Source organism: Taudactylus pleione, unplaced genomic scaffold, assembly GCF_031769625.1.
Source record: "Taudactylus pleione unplaced genomic scaffold, aTauple2 ptg000003l, whole genome shotgun sequence".
NCBI lineage: Eukaryota > Metazoa > Chordata > Amphibia > Anura > Myobatrachidae > Taudactylus > Taudactylus pleione.
The window spans coordinates 414,840-429,416 of NW_028284406.1; the positions used below are offsets into that span (position 1 = coordinate 414,840).

General features: G+C 50.9%; 1 protein-coding gene across 1 annotated transcript in view; it reads right to left on the reverse strand.

The window, feature by feature from the left end:
- Positions 1-14,577, reverse strand: part of DDX31 (DEAD-box helicase 31) — a 94,370-nt gene that overhangs the window by 67,577 nt on the left and 12,216 nt on the right. Inside the window, exons 8-13 of the mRNA XM_088460558.1 lie at positions 14,473-14,514; positions 13,268-13,332; positions 12,710-12,829; positions 8,920-9,026; positions 6,874-7,097; positions 4,881-5,030 (exon numbers count right to left, since the gene is read on the reverse strand). Coding sequence (XP_088316684.1) covers positions 4,881-5,030; positions 6,874-7,097; positions 8,920-9,026; positions 12,710-12,829; positions 13,268-13,332; positions 14,473-14,514 — 708 coding nt within the window. The remainder of the gene's footprint in view (positions 1-4,880; positions 5,031-6,873; positions 7,098-8,919; positions 9,027-12,709; positions 12,830-13,267; positions 13,333-14,472; positions 14,515-14,577) is intronic.

Here is a 14,577-nt window from a genome sequence, read left to right on the forward strand (position 1 = left end):
GACCGACAGGCGGCAACTGCTCAGGCAACTGCGTATCCGCAGCTGTAGGGAGGCGACCTTCTCCGGAGTCAGGAAGATCCTTTGCTGACGCGAATCCAGCAGGGCTCCCAAATGAACCATCCGCTGTGATGGAATCAGGGAGGACTTTTTCCAATTTATCAACCACCCGTGTGCTTGCAGGCAAGCGATCGTCAGGTGGAGATGTTGAAGCAGTACCTCCGGTCAGCAGCCGTACATTCTGGTTCCGAAGATGTGCGGCCATGACCGCCATAATCTTCGTGAACACCCTCGGTGCCGTGGAGAGACCAAAGGGTAGCGCCCGGAACTGATAGTGGTGTTGAAGGATAGCGAACCTCAGATACCGCTGGTGCGAAGATGCTATCGGAACATGGAGGTAGGCGTCCTGGATGTCCAGGGACACCATGTAATCCCCCGGTTCCATCGCCAGAATGATGGAACGTAACGTTTCCATCCTGAACTTGGGAATTCTGAGGAATTTGTTCAGAGACTTCAAGTTGAGGATAGGGCGATCAGAACCATTGGGTTTCTGCACCAGAAACAGAGACGAATAATACCCCGTCCCTCGTTGTGATTGAGGAACGGGAACAATGACCCCTGCTTTCAGCAAGGACTCTATAGCCTCCTGAACCTGTAACGCCTTGGTCCTGTCCTGAGAAGGACTCGTGCAGAAAAACTGGTGGGGTGGTCTGTGCCGAAAAGACAGGGCGTACCCCTGGGAGACCACTTCTCGAACCCAGGCATCCGTGGTGGTATTGTGCCAGCACTGGGCAAATAGAAGAAGTCGGCCTCCCACTCTGAGGTCCCCCAGAGGGAGGCCCGTCCCATCAGGCCGCAGGTTTATCTTCCTGCTTGGAAGAAGGGCGCCGAGTATACTCCAGGCTTGCTTCTTGGGTTTAGAGGCAGTCTTACTCGCAGACTGTCTCGGGAAGGACTGACCTTTCGCCTTACCCTGAACCCGAAAGGAACGAAAAGCCGAACTCCGAACCTTAGCAGGCAGTGCCGCCGAAGGGAGGAAGGCCGACTTGGATTTAGCCAGGGTATCCACTATTTTGTCCAAGTCTGGACCAAATAGTAATTCCCCATTGAAAGGTAAGGCCTCCAGACCTTTCTTTGAATCAGAGTCCGCTCTCCAGGACCGCAACCATAAGGATCGGCGGGCAGACACCGCTGCAGCCGATACCCGCGAGGTCAGCAGACTAGCATCTAAAGAAGCTTCTCCAATGTAAGAAGCAGCGTCCCTCATTTGTCCCAACAACGCCCGCTGGACATCCGGAGCGTCGTCCGGGAAGGTATCTTCCAATGCATTGGACCACCCCTCAATGGCCTTGGCCACCCAGGAGATGGCCATGGACGGTCGGGCTACCGCCCCGGAGAGGGAGTAAATAGACTTTAAGCAAGTCTCAACTTTCCTGTCCGTGGGATCCTTCAGCGAGGATATCGACGGTAATGGTAAGGTAGCGCCCCGAGTTAAACGGGTGACATGGGAATCCACTGCCGGTGGAGTTTCCCATTTTTTACAATGTGCCTCAGGGAAGGGATAATTAGAAGCCAACCGCTTCTGAGGAAGGAATCTCTTACTGGGCGCCTGCCAAGCTACCGCCATATGATCCGTCAACTGATCCAACAGGGGAAACACCGCAGAAGCCACCCTAGTTTTTTTGAAACTAGGAAACTTCGACTTAGGAACCGGTGCCTCATCCTCTATAAGAAGAATAGCTCGCACCGCCCTAACTAGTGCTCGCACATTAATGGACGACTTGGTATCCATTTCCTGGACCGAGGCGTCCGAGTCAGTGTCATCAGGGACCTCCCCATCATCTGAGGAACCCTCTGAGTCCGATACCTGAGCAGCCCGTGTCATGAGTGGGCGTTTTGAAATCCTAGAAGGCATGTCAGTCTGCAACATTGACTGAAAAGCCGAGGAAGCGGCCGCCAAATTTTGCACGGAGTTGGAGAGCACATCCACCCAGGGTGGAGGAGTCGTCATAGGGGCCTGAAAAGGTACCACAGGCTGCTGCGGCACAGGGGACGCCTGTATATACATAGGCAACCCCGCATAGGGACCCACTGACAGAGACCCAGGAGGACTCCGCAATAACTGCGGGACACCCGGGGAATGAGGGATGGTCGGCTGGTGTAACGCCCTAGTAGGGAGAGCAGTCGGGACCGACAGACGGTCCGCAATAGACACCAGCACTTGAGAAAACATCGCCCGCCCACGGTGGTTCCTGCGTCAGAGAAGGTCTGGATGGGCCAGGAGCCACCTGGCATCGACTACACAGGCCATCCTGTGACAAATCCTCCCTATCCACTCCTGCAGAACAGCGTCCGCAGGAGGCCAACACCGGAGCCACTGAGCGCTCAACCTCCTCGTCTGACATGACAGAATATATTATATAGTCAAAAAAATATATCTGGCAACAGGGCAGAAGTAAACGCACTCACCGGTGTGCTGAACAACAGCCCACAATATGGCACTGTGTAGCACACAACTGTATGTGACGGACCTCACAAATACGTGATCTATATAAGTGAGGTCAGTAGAAACGCCCCTCCCCAACACACCTGTAGGGCTTGTAGGAGAAGGAAAGGGACAGGTATAAGCAGACAGTAAGCGGAAAATAAGCACAGACAGGCAGCACTAGCAAAAGTCACATACCATGCAGAGAAGATATACTCACTGCACCTTTCCACTACAATCAACCTGCCCAGATTCAGTGTCTGGGAGGGCTATAGTGCTGTGTACACTGTCCCTAAATCGGGGGAGAGGTACACAGGGGGACCGGTCCGCGTGCTCCCTGAGATCTGCGCTGCCACATAGAAAATGGCCACCAGAGACCTCAGAGGAGGAGTGGCCGAAGAGTCTGCAGCTCAGCGACGCCAGACTGCGTGCTGAAAGGCGCGCTGAGCTGAGGGGAGGAGCCGCTGACAGGGAAGGCTTCCTCCCCTGGCTGGCCATAACCCCAGGGATGCTGGCTTCCCGCATGCCTGTTAACCCTGGTGTTCTAGTGGTCCCACGGGTTATGGGGGGCCCGCCGCCACTGCCAGCAGCCTCCGGTCTGTCCCCAGGACCGGAGGCTAAAGGACTGCATTTTAAGGCATTCCGCGCGCCGCCGCTAGCCAGCGACGCGCGGCTTACCTGAATCCCTGGCGACTCCGGCAGCAGTCCTGGGAGGTAGACAGAGTCCGGCTAGCACGGACTCTGTCCTCCCGCCGCGATCCCCAGATCAGTACTGGCGTTGCGGCGCCAGTCGGGGATCAGAGCGGCAGCGTGGGCGTCTGAATAGACAGCCCTTCGCTGCCGTCTGTAGTAAAAAGAAAGATTAAATAACAAAATCTATGTTAAACTAAAAAAGCTTCTGGGGGCTGCTCCTGCAGCCCCCCCTGCGCGGTGACCGACTCCGGCCGGGCACCAACTTACACTGAGGTGCCTGTGGCTCGGGGGCGGGGTATAGAGGAGGACCCAAGTGCATCCTGGGAGCTAAAAGCTTAACTGTGTGGTGCCCATGGATCCTGATCCAGCTATATCCCCAAGGTCAACCCTGTGGACCCCCTATGGACCCTGAAGTAGAAATAACCTACAGCATACACCAATACAGTGACTATGTAATATACCCTACAGCATACGCCAGTATAGTAACTATGTAATATAACCTACAGCATACACCAATACAGTGACTATGTAATATACCCTACAGCATACGCCAGTATAGTAACTATGTAATATAACCTACAGCATACACCAGTACAGTGACTATGTAATATAACCTACAGCATACACCAGTACAGTGACTATGTAATATAACCCACATCATACTCCAGTACAGTGACTATGTAATATAACCTACAGCATACACCAGTACAGTGACTATGTAATATAACCTATGCATATATCAGTACAGTGACGATGTAATATAACCCACATCATACTCCAGTACAGTGACTATGTAATATAACCTATGCATATATCAGTACAGTGACGATGTAATATAACCCAGGCCACAGCATATAACAGTAGAATGACTATGTAAAGTAACCAACAGCATATAATAGTAATATATCCTACAGTTATCAGTACGGGAAGCAATCGGGAAGCCGACTGCCTATATACCCGCAGCCAGCTTCCCGACTGTCTTATCCCGGCAAGGGTGAAATGCCGGGCGTCTAGATGTAGACGCACGCATTTCCCCGACGCCGGGAGACCGGCATCACGATCGTAGTGATGCCGGGCGCCGCGAGCGGACAGCCGCGGGGGGGGAGGGTTAGGTTTAGGGCTCCCGGGGGGGACTTAGGTTTAGGCACCCCCTCGGGAGGGTTAGGGTTAGGCTAGGGGGAGGGAGGGTTAGGGTTAGGCACCCCCGGGGGGGAATTAGGGTTAGGCACCCCCCCGGGGGACTTAGGTTTAGGCAGCGGGGAAGGGGGTGGTTAGGGTTAGGCACCCCCTCGGGAGGGTTAGGGTTAGGCTAGGGGGAGGGAGGGTTAGGCACCCCCGGGGGGGAATTAGGGTTAGGCACCCCCCCGGGGGACTTAGGTTTAGGCAGCGGGGAAGGGGGTGGTTAGGGTTAGGCACTTAGAGGGGAAGTTAGGGTTAGGCACCCCTAAGGAGGGTTAGGGATAGGGGGGTTAGGTTAGGTTAGTGGATACTTACCTATCCACGATCGGGATTTCCAGCTCTGTCGGGCTTCCGCTGCGTCGCACTCTGCGGCCGGCGGTATTTCATACCCATTCGATCAGTACAGTGTTTAGGAATCTAAACCACAGCATACACCACTATATTGATTGTGTAATAGAACATATGCCAGTCTAATAAATGTGTAGCATAGTACATGCAGACAAGGGACAGGCAGGAGCACACCAACCTCTTGCTCCATGTTGCCATGAAGCCGCAGGAAAACCCTGGGGTCCTTGCCGGCTCTGCGGAGAGGCAGCACGTTGCTCAGCAGTGTGAGGTGGAACTCGACCAGCTCACAGCTCGGGAAGAAGATGATCATCTTTGGTTTTTTATTGTGCTGGAAATATACAAGAGCAATTGATGTAAAGTCTCTTCCAAAACGGATATCGGCCAGATGTTACCATGCACAGGTGTGTTACTGCCTCTAAAATAACAGAGGCAGCCATATAACGGGCTGAGCCAACAGTCATGAGGACACAGCCAATCAATTCACTAGGATTATTACAGTGAACCGGTCACGTCTAGTAACACTTAGGGGTACATTTACTAAAGGGGTAGTTTTTTTTTTTTTCTTTTTTGCTGGTGGTTTTGAAACCCTCTGGACTTACTAATGGCAAAGCCGCCATTTTTAAAACCCCCATACAACATATCGCCGTCCTGATGTCTCACAGGTAAATTATTATTGTCCTTTACTTAGATGGCGCCATCAGGGGACCGAGTGCCTTACAACGTACAGGTAAAGATTAGTAACCTCCATATTTATCAAGTAGCGGTTTTACAAACCGCCGAAACAACGGAGGTGGCTGTGACGTGCGAGAACGTAAAGAATTATCACGCCCTTTGCGCTATCTGGAGTCAGGAAATCTGGAGATGTAATACAGTTATTAAGTGGGCAATAACTTTGCATTGAATAAAGTGGGGAAAAAAAGAACTTCAATCTTACGCGGGCAATATTATTTCATATATTAGGGGCCAAATGAACGATTATATTAACAGACTAATATTATTTATTGATCATATTAAGTTGACAATATTAAATGATTGCTAATATGGGCAATTAAAATGGACTCATGACAGGAGAAATAGTATATTATGATGAGGACGCCGGTAAATTCAGGGGTTTGTGGGTCAAACCCACCGGCGATCTGCGGCTGTTTTTAGCCTCAGCATAAACTGTCCTTTTGGTAAACTTCCTCCTTGTATCGGTCTTCTCTCTGCAATAGGAGCAGTGCTCGTATAGTCAGCGACTTTCTATGCACAGCGACAAACTAAATAGGCAATCCACGTAACAATGGAGGCTCTGATGGTCTACAAGAAACTACTGACCAGATGGGTTCCATACAAAAAGGTCGACAATGATTTGGTCGACATGGAAAAATATCGACATGTACAAGTGGATGACACAGAAATGGTCGACATGTACAAATGGTTGATATGGAAATGGTCAACACTTTATTTTCTTTTTCTTTTAGGGTTAGGCACCAGGAGGGAGGGTTAGGCACCACGTGTCAACCATTTCCAATGTCGACATTTTGAACCTGTTTAACTTTTTTTATGTCGACCTTTTGGTGCCGACCAAACTAGTGTTGACCTTTTGTTCACACCCGACCAGATTATTGCAGAAGTTCTGGGCCTGACACAGCGTTGGACGCAGTTGCAGACGGGACCGTGTCTTTGCTGCGACCGATGGTCTTCCTACTGAGAAGCCCACTGGCTGCCGTCGCTGTGCGTATTAAGATTATGCCAGCCCTATGGAGGCCAGAATCGCCGTCTGAACAAGGCCGTCTGTTTCGGTGCAACTGCGTCTTTAAACGCAGACCCTGAACGCAAAAACGCCCGCGTCTGACCAACCACCCAAGTCACTACCCAGAGACGCTCGCTTAAACTCACTCTCTACGTCCAAATTCGCTCTGCGTCTCCCGACGGTAACCATCGGGACCCATGGGCAGTACTTCCAACTGCGTGCATATCGGTATTATTGCGTGCAGTTAGCGCATACATCTGAATCAGGCTCACTGTCTCCTTCAGCACCGTAAAGGCCATTTTTAGCAAGTCTGGTCAAACGTACAAGAACAGCAAATACAGCCGGAATAGTCTGAGATATTGGAGGCGTTACTTCCCTTGTGCCATCCTGCACATAGAGACCCGCCAGCTGCTATGCCAGTCCTCTGGGACCTTACCTTCCATTTCTCCAGAATGAAGGCAGATAACGTGACCAGCTTCAGCTTGCTGGGTACCACCACCACGTGTTGGCGGAGCTGCTCCGGCATGGCAAAGCCGGAAGGGTCAGTATCGTTTTGCTCAACTTTGGGTTGCGCTGCTGGTGTGATGTCACCGCAAGCGTCTTCTGCGACGGCAACGCTGACCGGGTTCTGCAAGCTGATGTCAGCCAGGCGGGCCACTCCTGTACGGAGAAACCAAAAACAAAAGCAACAGGGTCTTTAACACCTTTCCTACTGCCCCATAGCAGAAAAACTACTCACTACAGCATCATCATTTTATCTACATCTTGGAAAATAAAAGTAAATGTCTCACTGATTGCTATGGATCAATATACTTCCTTTTCATCATACGGTTACTATGTACCATGTTTTATAAATGCCCCACTTTATGTTAAGACTAGGGAAGACCCTCAAGACTATCATTGAATATAGATAAATATGTGAGTTACTCTGGGTCGTGTATAAATGAAAAGTTTATTCAGCACGGTTGGGGTTGGCACAATGGTTAGCATTACAGCCACACAGCACTGTTTTCATGGGTTTGATTCACACTACGACCCTAACTGTGTGGAGTTTGTATGTTCTCCCTGTGTTTGCGTGGGTTTCCTCTGGGTGCTCCGGTTTCCTCCCAAAATCATACAGGTAGGTTAATTGGCTCCAGACAACAAAGAATAACCCTATTGTGTATGTGTGTGTACATGTGGTCGGGAATATAGATTGTAAGCTCCATTTAAAATGCTACTGAATATGTGTGGGCTAGTGTTCATTCTAGCACCCAGCACAGGCCACAAGCCGTGCAGTTCCTCTCTCCTGGCTGCGGTGTCGCTCTCTGCTCAGGTGCTTCTAGCACACTCTGGTCTGTATCTCAGCAGCTTGTTGCATAAGCTAAGGGTCTGATTCAGCACGGAACGCAAGTCTGCATACGCACGCACCCGGCCGCTGTGAAAATATGCTAATGAACCCGATGACACCGCAGCCTACCACTACATAATGCTGCCCACTTCCCTTTACTCACATCGGCAATACCTCGCTAGACAGAAAGAAAACATCGGTAACGCTGAGAACCATCGAATCCATTAGCATAATAGTGGTTGACCTGACCTCACACAGGATTTGGGCCGCTACCTGTGTGCATCTAGAGCTCTGGCTGCGTCTTCCGTCGCAGGGGCTTAATTATGCACGCCCCTGTAACAGCGTTCAAAGGCACAGGCATGCCTGCGTTTCACTGACCACCCACCCCGTCACCACCCCCAAACGGTCACTTCCTGTCAATCAATGTGTGCCGAGACTGCGTGCACCCTGCGATCGCTACCCGATCACAGCAGCCGGTTCACGCACTGCGATGCATACGCAGTGTTAAACAATCGACCTGGGCGCGTGCGAAATCGCGGCTGCGTTCCTTGCTGAATCAGGCTCTCAGTGTGCTGGTAGAGCAGAGAGCGACACCCCAGGCAGGAAACAGACCTGCACGGGCTGTGACAGGTGTAGGGTGCTAGAATGAACACTAGGGCTATACATATAACTGGTAAATCCCAATTGCTCTTTGCTTTGGGTGGGGGCTGTATGGGAACCAAGTACTCTCAACGTGCCCTCATGTCATTGGGACGGAATTATACGGCGCAAAAGTTATTCCTGTGCAATCAGGAGGAGCTTGCCCGGGTCAGGAAATCTTAGATACACCCAGTAAAATGTACCTAACAAACAATTTTAGAGAAGTCTGTAGTTCAATTGTATTTAATTATGTGGGAACACCCCTTTCCCCCCAAAAATAGACTTATCCACGACATGCTATGTTGGAGCCCACAGTAGGGGTCATCTAGTAACATCGCAGTTAGGTTAAAAATTTGCCAACAAAAATGGCAGCCAATCAGAAACTTGCATTCACTGGCCAACATGGAAGCTAAGTGCTTGACTGATGGAAGCTAATGGCTGATTGGCTGATGTGGTGAGGTGCACAGACGTACAATGTCGGTAAAGGGGCGATGGTGATTGAGGCTGCCTTACCTTGGCTGAGTGTGGCTGAAAGTAAGACGTTCTGCCTCTGTTTGCTCTGCGCGTTCAGTGCATTCAGAATGGTGGTGACGTCTTTCTCAAAACCCAGGTCCAGGATTCTGCACAGAAAACAGGACTATTAACCTTTCCTTGAGGAAACCTTCCCCTTTTCTCACATTGCTCCTGGCTCTCCCATTACACACTGCCTCTGTACTCCCTTACTACATGAGCCACGTGACACCAGCTGTCTCATTATGCATTCCACCAGTACTCCCTTACTACATAAGCCACGTGACACCAGCTGCCTCATTACACACTGCCTCTGTACTCCCTTACTATATGAGCCACGTGCTCCTGGCTCTCTCATTATGCACTGCCTCTGTACTCCCTTACTACATGAGCCACGTGCTCCTGGCTCTCTCATTATGCATTCCACCAGTACTCCCTTACTACATGAGCCACGTGACACCAGCTGCCTCATTACACACTGCCTCTGTACTCCCTTACTATATGAGCCACCTGCTCCTGGCTCTCTCATTACGCACTGCCTCTGTACTCCCTTACTACCTCCGTGGACGATGCAGCAGCTAATGAGAGTCTGTCTGACTCTCATTAGCTGGCTGCTATTACAAACACACAGCCGCCGCTGGCAGCTATGTGTTTGTAAACGGTGTAGGGCAGACCGCTCTCACTGTGGTTCTGCCCTACACTTGTGGGGCCAGGGGACTTGTCCACCCCTAGGCTACTGGTGGCACTGCTGGACGGCGCCCCCCCTTTGGTCGGCGCCCCTGGCGAATGACATCCTAGGCCAATGGGTAGATACGCCCCTGCTCCCTTACTACATGAGCCACGTGCTCCCAGCTCCCTCATTACACACTGCCTCTGTATTCCCTTACTACATAAGACACGTGACACCGGCTGCCTCATTAAGCACTGCCTAGGTACTTCCTTACTACATGAGTCATGTTGCTCCTGGTTCCCTCATTACGCACTGCCTCTGTACTCCCTTACTACATGTGCCACGTGCTCCCAGCTCCCTCATTACGCACTGCCTCTGTACTCCCTTACTACATGAGCCACGTGCTCCCAGTTCCCTCACTACACACTGCCTCTGTACTCCCTTACTACATAAGCCACGTGCTCCCAGCTCCCTCATTACACACTGCCTCTGTACTACATGAGCCACGTGCTCCTGGCTGCCTCATTACACACTGCCTCTGTACTCCCTTACCAAATATGAACCACATGTACCCGACTCCTTCACTACCTTAGAACTTCACGAGTCATGTGCTCCCAGCTCCCTCACTACACACTGCCTCGAAACTCTCTTACTACATGAGCCACATACTCCCAGCTCCCTCATTACACACTGTCTTGGAACTTCCTTACTACCTATGAGCCACGTGATCCCGACTTCCTCATTAAGCACTGCCAAGTATGTATGCGACCCACTGAACGAAATGCGAAGGGCTGCAAAGAGTCTGCAATTGCCTCAGTACACCCTTACTACCTCTGGGCCAAGTGACACTGGTTGCCTCATTATGCATTGCATAATTACTCCCTTACTATATGAGCCACGTGCTCCTGGCTCTCTCATTACGCACTGCCTCTGTACTCCCTTACTACATGAGCCACGTGCTCCCAGCTCCCTCATTATGCATTCCATCAGTACTCCCTTACTACATGAGCCACGTGACACCAGCTGCCTCATTACACACTGCCTCTGTATTCCCTTACTACATGAGTCACGTGACACCGGCAGCCTCATTAAGCACTGCCTAGGTACTTCCTTACTATATGAGTCATGTTGCTACTGGTTCCCTCATTACGCATTGCCTCTGTACTCCCTTACTACATGAGCCACGTGCTCCTGGCTGCCTCATTACACACTGCCTCTGTACTCCCTTACTACATAAGCCACGTGCTCCCAGCTCCCTCATTACACACTGCCTCTGTACTCCCTTACTACATGAGCCACGTGCTCCCAGCTCCCTCATTATGCATTGCATCAGAACTTCCCAAATACTTACCAAATATGAACCACATGTACCCGGCTCCTTCACTACCTTAGAACTTCACATGAGTCATGTGCTCCCAGCTCCCTCACTACACACTGCCTCTGTACTCCCTTACTACATGAGCCACGTGCTCCCAGCTCCCTCATTACACACTGCCTCTGTACTCCCTTACTACATGAGCCACGTGTGCTCCCAGCTCCCTCATTACACACTGCCTCTGTACTCCCTTACTACATGAGCCACGTGACACCAGCTGCCTCATTACACTCTGCCTCTGTACTCCCTTACTACATGAGCCACGTGCTCCTGGCTGCCTCATTACACACTGCCTCTGTACTCCCTTACTACATGAGCCACGTGTGCTCCCAGCTCCCTCATTACACATTGCCTCTGTACTCCCTTACTACATGAGCCACATGCTTCCAGCTCCCTCATTACGCACTGCCTCTGTACTCCCTTACTACATGAGCCACATGCTCCAAGCTCCCTCATTATGCATTGCATCAGAACTTCCTTACCAAATATGAACCACATGTACCCGGCTCCTTCACTACCTTAGAACTTCACGAGTCATGTGCTCCCAGCTCCCTCACTACACACCGCCTCAAAACTCTCTTACTACATGAGCCACGTACTCCCAGCTCCCTCATTAAGCACTGCCTCTGTACTCTCTTACTACATGAGCCACGTACTCCCAGCTCCCTCATTAAGCGCTGCCTCTGTACTCTCTTACTACATGAGCCACGTACTCCAAGCTCCCTCATTACGCACTGCCTTGGAACTTCCTTACTACCTATGAGCCACGTGATCCCGACTCCCTCATTAAGCACTGCCACAAGACCCTCTTACTACATAAACACACCAAACAATATAATATGGAATGTGGAAAGACAAGGTGGTATAAGTTCAACAAAGCGGAAAGTGAACATGCATGTAGATGGTGCCACTAAAACTATTGGATGATCATTGTGAATGTCTAAGGTATTGATACAATGCAAATTTGTTGATATATTGTTTCTTTTTCAGGTGGAACCATGTTTCGTACACGTGAGGTGACTGAGTGTCAAAAGGGAGCCATTGTTTTTAGCCGAGAGCATGGCCTGGAGGAGGTGTCATGTTTTGGGGGTGTATTTTGAGTGCTGGAACTGGACCCTTGGTCGAGGTGTCCAATCGCATCAAAGCGGTGGACTCTGTGACATTTTTGGATCATGTGGTTTCATTTGTCCAGTTTCTAAAAGATGAAGACCATCTTGTGGATCCACTGTTTCAGGACGATAACTGTACATCTCACGTGGCCCTCCAATTCGCCAGATCTCAATGTTATTGAGAAAATTTGGGACATGTTGGAACGGGCTCTGAAGAAGAAACGCAAACACCCTCCGAATTTGGCTGCATTGAAGGACCACTTGGTCATGGAATAGGCGCAATGCGATATGAATGTGATCCAGAGTCATACCGTTAGCATGTCTCATAAAATCCGAGCTGTCATTAAAAGCAGGTGGTGACGTGACGCCATATTAACGTCTAATGTGGGCACTCCATATCATTTTGTCCGGTGTGTGTATGAGCCAGGTGCCCCCCTGGTGAACAATACAGAGTATTATTTTACAATGTACAAGACATAAGTGGATTGGTGCGGCTATATGAGCTTTCCCAAGGAATTCAGAGACATTGCAGGTAAAGGACTGTGGACCTCACTCTGTAGCAAAACTGGTTGTTTTATATCAGAATAAGTGAATTACTGGTGGCCGGAGACTAACGGAGACATTGGCTAGTTGATGTACCTGTCCGCTTCGTCCACTATGAGCCACCGCACGTGGGTGAAGTGAATGCTCTTCGTTGACTTGATATGATCGACCAGTCTCCCGGGAGTGGAAATTAGAATATTTATGCCCTTTCGTAGCCTTTACAGATGAACAGAAGGAGGAATCACAAGATTGGAATGAGAATTAGAATGCACAGACAAATAATGGCTTAGTCACACTCTTCTTAAACAGAATTATATATATATATATTATCTATAAGTTAATGATGCTATTTAGCAGCAGCATGTGGGAGAACCTCAAGTCTTAGGCTAGGTACACGCTATGCGACTTGTGGTGGGTGGGTTGTAGACACTGCATGATCCGACGAGCGATCGCCCAATATATATCGTTCACCTGCACCATTCACCTTCCTGGCATCAGCAGCTGGGTCGCTCCATTGACCGTGCATGAACGGCCGACGGAAGGACCCCGATGTTGGCGCGCAACACTAGACGACCCGGACGATATGTCGGTCCAATTCGGCATACCATCCGAGAAATCGTCTAGCGTGTACCCACCATTTCAGGCTGACATTACCTGGCTTTTTCAGACTTCCTCTTCTCTCCACCCATCAAAACGCCGGGTACGATCCAGGTGAAGGGCTGAAAAAACAGACACAGGCCGTTACGCGTCACAGAGAGGTGATAATTCCCTTTATATGTCCAGATTCCTCCAGCCTGCAGAATCCACTCTCACACCCTACACCTTTCCCTCCTGACCTCTGCAACTCCATCCCCTTTGAACTGCCTCCAGCTCAACCAACACTGCCTTGTCTTCAAAGCTAAAGTGAGATCCTGCCTTCTTGATCTCTAGCACGGCTAAGCTGGCCGCACAAAGGGGGTCATTCAGACCCGCTCGCAAGCAAAGGACGCTCACAAGCGGGTCGATGTTGCCCCACTGCGCATGCGCACGACGGAGGGAGCTCCGTCGTGCGCATGTGCGAGACCCGGATAGCGACGGGCTCTCTGTCGCTCCGGGTCTCGCACCAAAGGGGGAGTGCTGTCGATGTTGATTGACAGCACGCCCCCTTTGGTGAGTGTGCCGGGGGCGTGGCTGCCAGACTGAGGCGTTCCCATGGGTACGCCTACCGTCTGAAGCCGGCCCCACTGACATCACTAGTGATGTCAGTGGGAGTAATTTTGGCTCTGACAGAGCCAAAATCACTCCTGGGCTTGCGGCAGCGAGACCCTACCGCAGGGTCTCGTCGCAAGCCTGATGGTCAAAGACCATCGCGACCATCTTTTTGGTCGCTCGCATATGCTGTGGGTGGTCACCCACAGCTATGCGAGCGGCCAGGAGGCCGCTCCATTTTCAGGTAGGAGGGCCCCGATTCAGAGCGAGCGCTCTGGTCAGAGCGTTCAGCTCTGAATCAGGCCCAAAGGCCAGACCTGCTGCTTGGCCCATATCCATTTCCAACTTGGCAGAGCACAGTGAACTGACAGATCACCTCTATATATTGTCTCCACCCACACTTGGACTGTTTGCGTGTCCCCTGTACCAGTGGTGGAAATGGGGAGGAGGGGGGGAGGGCAATCAGAGCGTTGCGTAATACTTCCCTCCTGCCTACTACCGCGGTCGTCTCTAGCAGCCGAGCGCGGGTGTGCGGCACATGAGGGCATGGAGAGAACAAAGAAGCAACCTCCCTCCCTGGCTCAGCACACAGCCCTGATTCCTTAACCCCCCTAGATCCACCACTGCCCTGTACCCTCCACAAAACATGTAGTCTATGCAGTTCTACTGACCTTGAGCAGCTTCTGAACGGTGGTAAAACTCTGCAGAGCCAGCTATGGAGCACAAAATGACAAAAATAAAAACATTTGCCAATCAAAGTATTGTTTGTTCAGGCA